Raw genomic sequence first — 14957 nt, forward strand, 5'->3', positions numbered from 1 at the left:
TCGTTTTTCACTCCCAAAAGAGCTATAACTTTCTTGATTTTTTTTTTCTCCGTCAATAGAGTGGTATGAGGGCTTATCTTTTTTGCGGGAGGAGATGTCGTTTCTTTTGGTACCATTTATAGTTCCTTATAATGTACTGGGAAACTGAAATTATTTTTTTTTGTAGGCTGAAGTTGGAAAAAACTTCCTCAATAGTTTTTTTAGGTTTAGTTTTTTACGGCTTTCACCGTGCGGTAAAAACAACTTATCTTCCGTGGCTCAATATGATTACGATGATGCTAAATTGATGTAGTTTTTTTATATTTGACTTTTTTTTTTATTGATTGATAAAAAATAAAAAAAATGTCTCCATGTTCTGAGAGCCATAACTTTTTTTTTTTTTTTTTTTTTTCACCGATTGAGCCGTGATCACTTTTTATTAAAGTTCTTTTGAGAGTGAAATTGATTGCGATTTTTGGCGTTTTTACAGCGTTCACTGTGCGCATTAGATAACACTATATTGTAATAGTTCAGACTTTTACGGACGCAGCGATACCAATTTTGTTTACTTTTATTTTTTATATTACTTTAAGAGGGAAACTGGGAAAAGGGTTTAGTTTTTTTGTTTTTCTTTGAGGTGTGTGTGCACAATTAGGCAGGTGAGTATTTTGACCATATCATTTTTATGCATCTTTTCCAACTCCAAGCTGTATAAACTTGGATGAAGCATATCAGGTGATGTGTAATGAGGGACGATGAGGTCTAAGTAGATCAAGACCCTATATCAAGGTGCATAATTATTAGGCAGCTTGTTTTCCTCTGGCTAAATGGGCCAAAAAAAAATTAACCAACTCAAAGTCAAAAATTGTTAAGTCTTTCAGAGGGATTCAGCGCTCTTAAAATTTCTAAGATATTGGGGTGTGATCACAGAATCTTCAAAAGTTTTGTTGCAAAAAGTCAATAGGGTTACAGACGTGTTGAGGAAAAAAAACAAACCGCAAATGAACTAAGATTTAAGAATCAAACGTGAAGTGACCAGGAACCCGTTATCCTCCAGTGCTGTCATATTCCAGAACGGCACCCTCCGTGGAGTGGCCAGACGTACAAGGTGTTCAGTGCTCAGACACACGGCCAAGGTAAGGAAACCCGACCACCACTGAAACGTCAAGACTGGGCCAAGAAATATCTGAAGACAGAATTTTTTCAAAGAACGCACACCCACACGTTCTCGCGGGAGGCAACACAGGGCAAGCCGTCCCAACACTCCGTAGCGGATTGGACAGTGTCAGAGCGAAGAGATCACGACCCCTTGCCATTTACTTCAATAGAAACGCCCCATTGATGGTTCAGGGGCGTATTTACATATCGGGTGCCAAATATAACGCCACCGATATGTAAATAACTGCACTCAGCTGCACATATATGGGCAGGTGAAAGGTTCTCTAAGAAACGGACAGGCTCCATGGATTGACGGCTTATGACTGTTAGTGAAGAGATGGGGGGGCTATATTGGTCACGGTTTTAATTTTTGTTATTTTGGAAATGTCAAATGTTTGTCAAATTGTAGTTTGTGTATTATTCTCACTCGGACCCCTTAGTGACCAGCCTATTTTAGGCCTTAATGACGAAGCTATTTTTTTTTTACGTTTTTTCATAGTCTCATTCAAAGAGCTATCATTTTTATTTTTTGCATCGATATAGCTGTAGAAGGTTTTGTTTTTTGCGGACAAGTTGTACTTTTTAATAGCACCATTTTGGGGTACGTATAATTTATTGAGTAACTTTTGGGAAGGGAATAGAAAAATACAGCAATTTCGCCTTTTTTCTTTTTCCTTTGTCGTATATTTACGCCGTGTACCGGGTGGTATAAGTGAACACTAGCTTTATTCAGTGTGTTACGATTGCAACGATACCAAATTTTATATAGATTTTCTATGTTTTACTACTATTAGACAGTAAACACTTTATTTTTATTTTTCTAAATTACTTGTTTTTGGGTCTCCATATTTTGAAGTCATAACTTTATATTTTTTATTTTTTCCACCAATGCAGCTGTATGAGGGCTTTTTTTTTGCAGGACAACCTGTAGTTTTTATTGGTACCATTTTGGAGTACAGACGACTTTTTGATCACTTTTTATCACATATTTTTGCAGAGAAAACCGCAATTCTTGCATTGTTTTATTAATTTTTGTTTTTTACGGTGTTCGCCGAGCGGGTTAAATAATGTAATGGCTTTATAGATGGGGTCGTTACGGACGTGGCGATACCAAATATGTTTTTTTTTTTTTTTTTTTTCATAATAAAGCTTTTTGTAAGGGGGAAAAGTGGGCTTTTTTTCTTTTTTTTTTTTTTTCCTTCGGATTTTTATTTATTACCAACTTTTTATTAGAGAACCTTTCACCTCACCATACATGTGCAGGGCTGCACAAACTCTCTCTCTCTATCTCTATCGGGCGCCAAATATAACGGCACTGATATCTAAATAACGGAGGAAGGTAGAGAAAAAGGAAAGTGCCCCTGAGTTTGTGCAGCCCTCCCCATTACATGCTGCTGGGGAGGTGAAGGGTTCTCCAAGCTATTTTTTAAAACTTTTTTTTAAATTTTTTTTATTAGTAGTACCACTAGGGGACTTCACTATGCGATTATCTGATTGCTTTTATAATACATTGCTATACTTCTGTATTGCAGTATATTATTACTGCCAACAGACAGGCATCTGCTAAATGGCCTAGCAGGCATTAATCGATACTGATATCAAACTCGCCCGTTAGTGCAGGGCTGCTCTCGCCTACCTCGGTAACTGAGAGCAGGGAGGTTTAACTGCTCCCTGCTTTGTTTATTCCGATGCAGCGCCGTAATAAGGCTACTGCATCGGAGTAAAGTATGTTAGTGGGCGGTCACTAACGGGTTAACATGAAAATAAACAAGTGAGATGGGGACATTTTTCCTTTAATTTAGTTACATAATTCTGCAGACTAATAGTTGCCCAATAATTATGGGCACACAGATATTCCCTCAAAGCCAAAACCTCACTTTTACTTTCTTAAATATTCAGGTTTGAGGTTTAACAACATTTTGGATTGATTGACACCACTGTAGTTGTAAAATAATAAAATCCTCAAAAATACAACTTGCCTAATAATTGTGTATCTACGGATCGCCCATAACTACCGGAAACTACTTAAGAAGATATAACAAAGTTGCATGTAATCTCAGAGGAACATGACGGCGTCCTTCACTTCCAGCAGCCTTTACGTTCTCTATCATAGGCTCTCTGTAAATGTTCAGAACCCTCCTCCGTCAATAACACAATAACTGAAGACCTCGAGGGGGGGGGGGGGTAGTGGTGCTGTAGTCTTTATGCATCAGCCTGTTTGTGGGACTTAAAGGATGAGTGTCACGAAAATTTTTTTTTTTATATCAATTTGCTTTTAGTGTTTTATTAAAATTTTTTTTATTTATTTGTGTTTTTTACTTTTTCTTCCCTATGGGGGCTGCCATTTTTTTTTCCCATCTCTGTATGTGTCGATTAACGACACATACAGCCCCATAGAGAATGTGAACGGGGCCCATTCCATCCACTATGCTGTACGCCGTCTGTGTGGGAACGGCGCATGCGCCGCTCCCACACAGTCCAAATTGAAGGTCTTCGGCCGAGCGACGTCCAGCGCCATTTTCTTGTGGACCGGAAGCCGCGGCCGGACAGTAAGATTACTGCTTCCGGTCGCGGCTTCCGGACTGTGTTCTGAAGCAAGAACGAGGAGCGGACGGAGCGGCGGCGGCAGGAGCAGGTAAGTTAGGTCTGTGTATGTACGTGTTTTACTGTGTGATTAGCACTATGTAAACCTACTACACTGTGTATTCGCTCAAAAAATGGCGGCACACAGTGTAGGAGGGTTGACCGTTCAATCCCCTCCTTTCTCCTGGCACTAGCCCCCCGATTCTGAGAGCTCACTAGAGCGAGTGAGTATTCTCAAATTTTGCAGCATAAAGCAATGTGGTTGCTTTACCACATGCAATGCTGCAATTTTGGGAATTGCTCCCTCTAGTGACCAGCACTGGGAAATGTTATAAATTAGAATCTAATTTATAATATTTCCTGACTCGTGAAAAAATTAAAAAAAATTAGAACAATGTTTAATCATTTATACACTAACTGTTTAACTAAAAAAAAAAAAAATATATATTTCTAGCGACATATTCCCTTTAAATGCTGTGGGAGGGGGTGCTAGCGTGAAGCACACCCAGCACAACTTTTAAAGTGTAACTTAACTTTTTTTTTTAAAACTTTTGACCTGTCCTAGTGACATGTCAGAATTTTGATCGGTGGTAGTCCGAGCACGGAAACCCCCAAAGATCACTGAAATAAAGTGGCTGAGCTATGCCGCTCTTTCTGATCGGCTTTTCTCGGAGCTGTGTATAGGCTCAATAGTCTGAATCTATACACCGCTCGCTTGGCTTTCCGAAGGAAAGTCTTAACGAACTAAGCGTCACTGCTCTACCGCTTTGTATTTGCGATAGGTCAGGGTCTCCGTGCTCAGACTACCACTGTTAATAAATTGAACTGCGGTGCAGAATCTAAATCCGCATCATGTCAATTTATGCAGCGGTTTTGGTGTTTTTTGTTTTTTTTTTCCCTTTTTTATTTAAATTCACTATGCAAAACCTGCAACAGAAAGCAAAAAAAAAATTCGGTTATCCAGAACTCCTTGATAATTCCTCCAGTCCGGCCTCCTGGGCTGACGTTTCATCCCATGTGACCGCTGCCGCGGTCACATGACCAGTAGCATCGTCCAGCGAGGCTGGACGGCAGAGGAGGGACGCGTCACCATAACAACGGCCTAGGTATGGGTGCTTTTTATTTTATATATTTTATTTCCATACTGCTCACCGAAAAACGCTTTTTCAGCCGGATTGTGCTGTGGGTTCCAGGTTGTCCAAGTCTTGTGTTTTGAGTGAGAAGATGAGCATTTGCACATCTGATCGCCCTTTGCGCCAAAATCAGAACATCTGTCGACTCCTTGATTTGAATGTTAACCAGCATCTCAATTACAGATTTTCAGTCTACATCTCTAGTGATTGTGATAAGTTCATATAGATATAGGTGTAAGTGGCACCTATGAACTCTGCACATCTTGAACTTTTATTTTTAGGAGTAGTTCTACGTCGGATGCTCTGCCTGGGTCAGACTTTTAACCACTAACCAGTGTTTTTTTTTCTATTTACCAAAAGTTAGGCTTTAATGAAAATTGTATGAAGTCACCCATGAGTGTGAAGTGCCGCTTTAATGTGGTGGCCTCTTTACAATATGCCTGGTGTATTATAGCTGGATCATTTTATTGTTTGCGGATGGGGAAACCTGAAGAAGGGACTCCAAAATATCATTCCAATCATCTGTCTGAATGGTAGGAATCCATTGTTTCCATCTACTCTATAGCAAGTGGAGTGGAATTCACGGTGACGGATAACAAATGGGTATAGAGGGCGGATATCAGGCCTCGTGGACCCTGGGAGTTACGAATCCCTGTCAGTGGGAAGGAAGAGATTGTTAAGTTATTACTCAAGTGATGGAATTGGGTTTGTAAAATATGATGACTCTGCAGATACCTATGAAAATGGGTGCGTGGTAGGTCATACTTAGTCTGCAACTGAGTGAATGAAAGTAGGACATTATCCTCATATAGGTCCCCTATAGTTCCAATGGCTGGAGATAACCTTGGGGGCATTAAAGGGCATATAAAAATGTAGGCAACAAAATCATTTTAACCAGGTTTATACGGCCAGATACCGATACAGGCAGTTTACCCCATGCATGAAATTTAGAACGAGTGAAGCCCAATAACGGTAACATGTTTAAGGAAAGGTCAACATCGGTGAGTTTAGTTATAAATATGCCCAGATATTTGAAATTATCTACTAGAGGCAACGGCGACAGCTCAGACAGGCCCGGGGGCTGTACTTTGGACAGGGACATAAGAGATGATTTCCCCCAATTAATAGAAAGACCGGAATATTGTCAAACGTTCAATGATATTAATTACCGAGGGAAGGGTATCCTGCACTCTATCCATGAAAAGCACCATATCATCTGCATAGAGACCAATGGTGTCCGTACGGTCTGCTATGGTTATACCTGTAATGAGTGGAGAGGAACGTATCCGCAATGCTAAAGCCTCAATTGCCAAACTAAATAAAGTGGGCGATAAGGGGCATCATTGACGTGTACCCCTTTTGAAGAGCAAATGATGGGGATAGTATATTATTCACCAAGACATTAGCCCGAGGCGAAGCATATATTATTCGAATCCATTTACGAAAAACGGGACCGAAACCAAATTTTTCCAGGCAAGCAAATAAAAAAGGCCATTCAATGGAATCAAAAGCCTTTGTTGCGTCCAAAGACGTCAAAGCCCAAGTGTTGTCCTGCAATGCACTATATTGAACTATCGTCTGAACCCTCCTGATGCTTATAGATGTGCTTTTACCCGGCATAAAGCCGGTTTGGACCGGGTGTATCAAATCCAAGATGACAGTATTCAGTCTTTGAGCAAGGATTTTAGTCAGGATCTTATAATCGGCATTCACCAGCGATATGGGGCGGTAAGAACTACAGTCCATGGGGTCCTTTCCGGGTTTAAGCAAAACCACTGGTGGCATCATAAAATGTAGATGGCAATGCCCCAGAAGCAATGGCAGACTCAAAGACCTGCTGTAACTGAGGTGTTAAATGGTCATTGTATTTACTATAAATCTCTATAGGGAGGCCATCTGGGCCGGGGGCTTTACCCTTAGCCATAGCTTTGATGGCCAGGGTGATTTCGTCTATTGTTATATCAGCATCCAAAAATGCCCGTTGAGTGTCCGTGAGCTGCGGGAAAGATAAATCTGACAGATAAGCAGATATATCCATATCAGTTATCGCCAATGTAGTCTTATAAAGGGAAGTGTAATAAAAGTTTTCTTTTGTATATTAAGTGTGAAGATGAAATTTGTCCCAGCAGGGTTAAACCCGAAAAGGTAGAAGTGACCATAGTCTCATGAGAGCTGCTTCAACTCTTATTATAAAGTGAAGTTCTAGTGATCGTGCTCATGTCTAACTTTTGTTTCAGGTTGTTGACCACCTACGATGAGCACCAGAGGCTTTTAAGAGAGCAAGAAATACTAAAAAGGAAAGCGGAGAACGGGTATGTTCTGATTTCTGCAGATCACATTTTCATTTTTAAATATCCTTTCAAATATTGATCAGGATAAAATTGAATTGTAGACTTGTTTTCTGTAAGTTGACTTGTTCAAAACTTTTTAAAAATTCTAGAATAGGTGCGTTTGCATTTTATAAAGGTATAGAATGACCGTGCCCATGCTATGCTGTACCTAATACGGCTCCATCGCATGCGGTATTATGGAGGTATGTTTCTAGGGGAGAATACGGTGCTTTGTGTAGTTAGTGTATATACCTCCATAATGTGCACTGGTTTTGCTGCCGTACAGGATCTGTTCACACGGCTCTGCTTTTTTTTAAACCCTGTGTCATGGAGCGGGTTAGTGGACCCACTAGGCCGTACCGCCGCAGCGGGGAGGCAGCTGGCCAAACAGGACACCCCAGAAATACAATGTCCCGCACAAGGGTACCTGAATAGTCCAGATGGTGGCCGCAGCTCTGGCACAGATGAGATGGGTGCAGCAGATGGCGTCAAACGTGGCGGATGACACAGGAGCCGCAAGTTGCGCCAGACGTGGCGGACTCCTCCGGACGCGGCAGATGACACAGGACGTGGCGGACTCCTCCGGACGTGGCAGATGACACAGGACGTGGCGGATTCCTCCGGACGAGGCAGATGACGCAGGACGTGGCGGATTCCTCCGGACGTGGCAGAAGACACAGGACGTGGCACGACTCTATACTAAGGCACAGCACCGGAAACAGGAACGGGTAACAATTGGAACGGGAAACACTAAGGAACCATTTGCAAGACAGACTGGGAAAACGAACAACGCTCAGGCAAGGATCAGAAGGCCTGGGGCCTTCTTATAGACCAGGAAATCGTGGCAGTTGATGATGACTATTTCCTATTTGCACGCGCTGGCCCTTTAAGGCCGGGCGCGAGCACCCTACGGGACACAGCCGAACGGAGCGGAAGTGAGCGCTGGCGTCTCCTAGGAGGGAGACGGGGACCAGCGCTCACGGATCCATGGCTGCGGGCGTCGGGAGGTGAGTGAACCCGACGGCCCGCGGCCATGGACGTTACACCCTGGTTTTAAGAGGTGTTTTTTATTTTTTATTTTTTTATTTTTATGAGACACATGAATTCCTTGTTACAGATTTTATTAAATTGTGTTAGATCACTTGCCACTGTATGGTGATCTCAATCAAGGGATTCTCCCTATTTAAATGGACTCTAGTTTTTCAAACAACTTCTGCTAATCTGATCGTATACCTGCTATAGAACAACTTTGTAACTTGTTTTATCTGAGCAAATTCTCTGAAGTTATTGCCACTAGTTGTATCTCTTTTTGTAATCTGCTGTCCACCCCCTGTTGTCCATCGGTCCGTCCCTGGTTACAGAGCAGAATTGACGGGCTGCAGAAGGTGGGGGTGTCACTTCACTGCCTGTCTATACAAGTCTATGAAGAGGGGTGGGGGAGCAGTAGGAGGGAGCTGATAGACACACACGCTGCCCATAGAAGTTAGAGGTGTAAACTCCGTACATTCAGTAATATCTCGCAACTCCCCACCCCATAATTATTTTTTTTTTTTTATCAAACAAACAGTCAGGAACTGAGACTGTCTTAAAGGGGGTTTCCCACGATGGGCATTTATGACCTATCCACAAGAAATGTCATGTCCGATAGATGTGGATCCCACCTCTGGCAGCCGCACGTATCTGTAGAACGGGACCTCTAAACCCTGTTCTACCTCTTTGTGTTCTGGCTGATTTCCAACCATGAAGGAGAAAACGGCGTAACTCGCTGAGCTACGCGGTTTCCGTAAGCCCCATAGAACTGAATGGTAGTTACGAACAGAACAGATGGGCTGACGCGGCTGAGCGCTTGCATGAATCCTTGATCTGTAAAGTAGTGGCCGCATTTTTGTGCAGGACAAATCCCAAAAGTTTCGGATTCGCTAAAATACAAAACTTTTGGGAAATTCGTAACATCCGATTTGTAGAATCGATAAGCTCCTCTTTATTTATTGGTCTCATTATGGCTACATGTTTTTAAAATGAAGCAGACTGGACCAGCCTCTCTCACCCCAGGCCATTGGCTGTTCTCGCCGTGGCAAGCCACTTATATGGCATACGTTATTACTACAGGGGAGATGTTAGCATTACATGGCGGCTATTCAAATAAAGGGCTGTGCATATAATTCAGAGACACGCTGGGTCTAGTGAAATGTCGTCTGTTTTTCTGTCATACATGGTGTTTGGCTATAATGACTAATGTGTTTATTGTAGGTTGGAACAGCCTGATGCTAAGAGATTGCATTCAGAGGACAATGTCGTAATGACCGCTGCTCCAATGGCTGCTACAACAACTGCTGCTGTTCAGCCTGCGTATAACTATGCAAACTGGTACCAGGTATGTTGTCTCCGCAAACAATGTTGAAAGATGTTTTTTCTTGTACCTTGTTTAAGTTCCAATTTTCAAGCCCTTAGGCTTCGTTGGCATCTGCGTCAGGGCTCCGTTCATGGGTTTCGTTGGAGCTTTCAGTTAGGGGAATCTATAAACGGACCCCTGACTGAAACAAACGGAAGCCATAGGTTTCCGTTTGCATCACCATTGATTTCAATGGTGACGGATCCGGTGCAAATGGTTTCCGCTTGTCATCGTTGTGCAAGGGTTCCGTCGTTTTGACTGAATCAATACCGTAGTCGACTGCGCTATTCTGTCAAAACGGCGGAACCCTTACACAACGGTGACAAACGGAAACTATTTGCAACAAACAGGACCCGTCGCCATTGAAATCAATGGTGATGCAAACGGAAACCTATGGATTCTCCTGACGGAACTCATGAACCAAGCCCTGACGCAGATGTGAGCGAAGCCTTCGCTTGTCATCAGTGACCGGTTTTCACTTTCTGAATGTAAACCATTTTTCATTCGCTGATGGCAAGCAGAAGTGTGTGTGTTTTAAGTTGCCTATTGTATTGTGAAGGCCATGCCTTGTTTGCCGGCTTCTCCTGCTCCATCATAATGTTTTTTTATCTTCTAGCATTACAACTACCAGAACACCTGGAATTACGGACAGTACTACCACCCTCCGTCCACATGATGGCTTTCTCGATCTTCCCAGAATCCATTTCAAGGCTGGAGTTGACATAATTTATAAAATGTTCTAATTTTTTTTTTTTTTCTTTCGCTTCGGGGAAAAGTTGTTTCAGCACCCAAGGGTGCACTGTGTGTATGAGCACCGACTGTAATATAATTCTCTGGCAGAAATTCCCAGGAAAAGGTGGGAGACTTGTTCTTTTACCCTCTTTACATCTGTGTTCCAGATTCCTCTCATTGGAAATGGTATAAATCCAGTGTAATCGACTTCTTTTTTTGTATCTTTCGTTCCTGACTTTTGTACAATTGAGATGTAGCCGATCATTTGGAACATATTGGCTAAAAACCTGGCTTTTTTTTTTTTGTCAAGTGTTTAAAAAGAGAGGTACCAGATAAAGTCCTGTCAAGATAAATCTCCAGCAGGTAATGGACGCATGACTTGGTGCAAAAATGTCTAATTTTTTTTTGGGTTATCTGGATTTTTAGAAAGATTCATGTTTGTATTCATCTGTATGGACTTTCTCTTTTTATCACGTTTTGTTGTTAATAAAGTGTTGGCGAATTCATGACCCTAACATTTTTTTTTGCTTCCTCCCTAGAAGAATATATTAAATTCAGATTTTAAAATTAGTTTTTCCATGTATTTTCTTTTTGATTTTGGATGAATTCTGCAAGAGGGTTAAAATGTTTTGATTTTTATTATAACCATCGAAAAACAGCAACAAATTAGTACGTAATAGTATATAAATGATCAGCCCTAATTGCCTCTGGATGACAAGAGTATGAATCGAGAGATAGTGGCCCAGCACATTAGAAGGTGGTTGGGGTCTGATGGATGAATCCTGGAGATCACTATATCTGGGAAAGTGGAATTGTTATGTTTGCCATGCATATAGCTGAGCAGATCAATAAGAGATGGTTGTATTGAAGGCTGACATCCCCCTATGCTGTTACTTCCCATAGAGACAGAGAGAGAGGTTGAGCAAAAGATGACCAGATACAGGTTGAAGGCCGTCTGGCATCCAAGTTAAAGGTGGAGCACTCCCTGAGATGAGAGGAATATATGAAGAGCCACACGGATACGCTGTAGCCCCCCCTTTTTTTCAGTTACAGGTCCTGCAGGCGCAGTGAGGGCCGTAAGGTGAAAATGCATGGCAACTACTAAGAGGAAGACCTCATATGTGACTGAAGCGAAAGCATTGAAAAATAATAGTTAGGGAAGAGACTTGACCCTTCAGGGGTCTGAGAACTAGCTCCATCTCCAGTCCAGACATAGGATGGCTGGTGGAGAGAAGACACAATGGGGAAAGACGGCAGTCCCCACAACGCCTATGTGGGCATGCTGGTTACAGCGGCAAATAACTTGCCTAGGTCCTGGTTCAACAGACAGAAAACAGTGGGTGTCAGGACTGAAAAATTAGATTAAGAGGGATCTTAATAGCGCAGCGGTGCCTGTGACATGGTGGACAATGTTAATATGCCAGTAATGCCATGACTAAACCAAGGCCCCTAGAAAAACAGGAATGCCTTTCGCATAGATCCTGTTGAACGTTGAAGGGAGAACTGAGGGCAATGAAAGTTTAGAGACCATGCGGTTACTGTGAAGCACCCAGCCCAACTATTTGAGGGTTGTAGACCCTGGAGATTAACTGCCTACCTGTGTAGCCAAGAGGGCATAAGGACGATATCCAGGTTGCCCCAATGATCACGGAGCTGGGCAAAGATGTCAACTGCAGAGTACACTTCCTGAACTGGTTCCGGGAGTAGGGTGGGCTGGTCCGGAGGGGGGGGGGGTTAACCCACTTGGAGAGAATTAGTGCCTGAAAGGGCATAGAATGGAAATGGGCAAAGAGTCATAATCAAGGCAACTAGCATCCCACCCTGTAACGTCACGCAAAGGAGGGGCAAAGGATAAGGGCATCAAAGAATATGGTATTGTCTGATGCATCGACTTGGGATCCTAAAACGCCACAGATTTGCCTCCAGAGGGCCTGGAGGAGGCCTACCAGACAAGGGTTGAAAGTGTACCCTGGAGCGTAGAATGGCCAAGATGGCTGCTATGTCCTGTTAAGACACGGAAAACCGAGGCCAACCAGAGCTAGAGACGATTGAAAACATATGGATTAGACTGCAAAAACAACAAAAAAGGGGAGGCATGCTTGCCCATCTTGTCATTGTCTGAGTAGAGCCAGTCTTGAGGCCTCTTCTTCGTTTCTCGTTCTGGTAGACGGACAGGGGCGAATGGTGCGAACTGACCATCTCTGCAGTTAAGTAGGGCAGAGAGAACTTGCCTGTTCCCATTGTAGTCTGACTGTCGCTGAGCAAGAGACAGTGTGACTTCCCAGCACAGTTCCCTTGTCTTATGGTGGGTAGAACAGGGAGTCCCAACCCTCCCTGTTGCCCCTTAACCTAGAAAAAAAAAAAAAAGAGAACAGCTAACTAAGCTGAATTAAACACTACAGGTAGAACAGATTTGGAGAAACCAGGTCCTATATCTGCCTCCTGACACAAAGCTTAAACTGATAAGCTCAGAGCCTGTAGGCTTGGTATAACCTGCATAAGTGGAGCCAACGTTTTTCTTAGTGCCCTGTTTCTAGATGCCTATACCTATGGTTTCCTGTGTCTGGCAAGGAAATGAAGAAGTTCTATTAGTGCAACTTTATTTTTTAAAGAGAGAGAAAAAAATCCAGCGCTGTGTTTGATTAAAAAGGAGAACTTTTCCCAAGTTTATTGTAGAAAATAGTTAAAAATTGCATAGAGACGCAGTCTCAAGGTATATATGTTAGCGGGCTAGATGACCTTGGCCTACGCGTTTCGAGCAAGCGTGTTGCTCTTAATCATGGCAAAAAGAATATGACTTTTTGCCATGATTAAGAGCAACACGCTTGCTCGAAACGCGTAGGCCAAGGTCATCTAGCCCGCTAACATATATACCTTGAGACTGCGTCTCCATGCAATTTTTAACTATTTTCTACAATAAACTGGGGAAAAGTTCTCCTTTTTAATCAAACACAGCGCTGGATTTTTTCTTTTTCCTGATTTACCGACCGCTGGCCGTAGCGGGGATCCGTGCGAGGTGTCCGGAGACGCAACCACTGGTGAGCTGGAGGTACTCTCCTTTCCTTACTACATTTATTTTTTAAACTCTAGGTAGCTACTAAGTTTCAGACTGCAAACTGCATTCCTTCATTCATTTTTTGAACCCCTGATACTGTTTGCAACCTGTTCCTAATTTGAATTTTCTTATGTGGTCGCTTTTCTCCTAGTAATACATACTGGCTGGGAGGACTGTGTGCCCAGGATGCTGCTGCCCTTCACTAGCTTCATTCCTGTACTGCTTTCCCTTTCTACAGCCAATAATGGATCTATTATTTGTCCTGATGAGGACTGATGCTGAAGCATGTGTGATTTCTCCCTCTGTCTGGGTTCTCTTGTTTCTCTCTACACTGATAGCCAGTTTGATTCCCCTTGTGCTTTCCGCCCTCTTTGATTGGCCGTGTACAAACTCCTTCGTGTTCCTGCTACTATCTTAACACTAAAAGAAGGGATGGGAAGAGCAGAGCGAGCCCATACAGCCAAGTAGTGTGCTGATTTGTCAGAATCAGGACGACAACCAGCTATGTACAGGAGTTAAACAAACTACAGCAGCAAAAGGGTAGGACATTTTTAATGAAAACTCTTTAGAAAGTTGCTTAATTTTAAATTTGGGAGGCAAATGAACAATATAATCAATCAACAAAATGCAAAGTGAAGGAACAGAAGAGAAATCTAAATCCGATCAATATTTGGTGTGACCACCTTTTGCCTTCAAAACAGCATCAATTCTTCCAGGTACACTTGCACAGTTTTTGAAGGAACTTGGCAGGGAGGTTACCAAACAAAGAACTAACCACAGATCTTCTGTGGACGTCGCTTCCTCATATCCTTCTGTCTCCATGTAATGCCAGACAGATTTGATAATGTTGAGATGAGGGTTCTGTGGGGGACATAGCTTCAGCGTAAAGAAGAACAAGGAGCCCTGGAAGTGAGGATAGTTCTTAATGACAGTGGCTGTATATTTAGGGTGGTTGTCCTGCTACAGAATAAATTTGGAGCCAATCAGACACCTCCCTGATGCAATTGCATGATGGATAAGTATCGTCCTGTATTTCTCACCATTGAGGACATTGTTAATTCTGATCAAATCCCCAACTCCATTTGCTGAAATTCAGCCCCAAACTTGCAAGGAGCCTCCACCGTGCGTCACTGCTGCCTGCAGACCCTCGTTATTGTACTGCTCTCCAGCCCTTCAGTGAACAAACCTGCCTTCTGTTACAGCCACATATTTCACATTTTGACTCCTCAGTCCAGAGCACCTGCTGCCATTTTTCTGCACCCCAGTTCCTATGTTTTTGGGCATAGTTGAGTCGCTTTGCCTTGTTTCCATGTCGACGGTATGGCTTTTTGGCCGCAATTCTTCCATGAAGACCACTTCTGACCAGACTTCTCTGAACAGTTGATAGGTGTACTTGGGTCCTGCTGGTTTTTGCCAGGTCTGAGCTGATAACTAATTGTCCGAGGGCAAAAAAGCACTATTTCCCAACTACCTATCATAAGACAAATTATAAATAACAAAATAATCTTTATTAGTGCTATTATAAGCAAACAACTACTCATTGTTTGCTTATAATATCACTAATAAATATTTTGTTGTTTTATAATTTGTCCTGT

The 14957-nt window shown here is 42.6% G+C and overlaps 1 protein-coding gene across 2 annotated transcripts in view; it reads left to right on the plus strand.

The window, feature by feature from the left end:
* Nucleotides 1-10816, plus strand: part of PRPF39 (pre-mRNA processing factor 39) — a 32323-nt gene extending 21507 nt beyond the window's left edge. For both annotated transcript variants that reach the window (XM_075843954.1, XM_075843953.1), the window contains exons 12-14: nucleotides 7091-7165; nucleotides 9434-9557; nucleotides 10192-10816. In XM_075843954.1, the coding sequence (XP_075700069.1) occupies nucleotides 7091-7165; nucleotides 9434-9557; nucleotides 10192-10251 (259 nt within the window). In that variant the 3' untranslated portion in view covers nucleotides 10252-10816. The remainder of the gene's footprint in view (nucleotides 1-7090; nucleotides 7166-9433; nucleotides 9558-10191) is intronic.
* The last annotated feature ends 4141 nt before the right edge of the window (nucleotides 10817-14957 follow it).

Source organism: Rhinoderma darwinii, chromosome 12, assembly GCF_050947455.1.
Source record: "Rhinoderma darwinii isolate aRhiDar2 chromosome 12, aRhiDar2.hap1, whole genome shotgun sequence".
In the NCBI taxonomy this organism is placed as follows: Eukaryota; Metazoa; Chordata; class Amphibia; order Anura; family Rhinodermatidae; genus Rhinoderma; species Rhinoderma darwinii.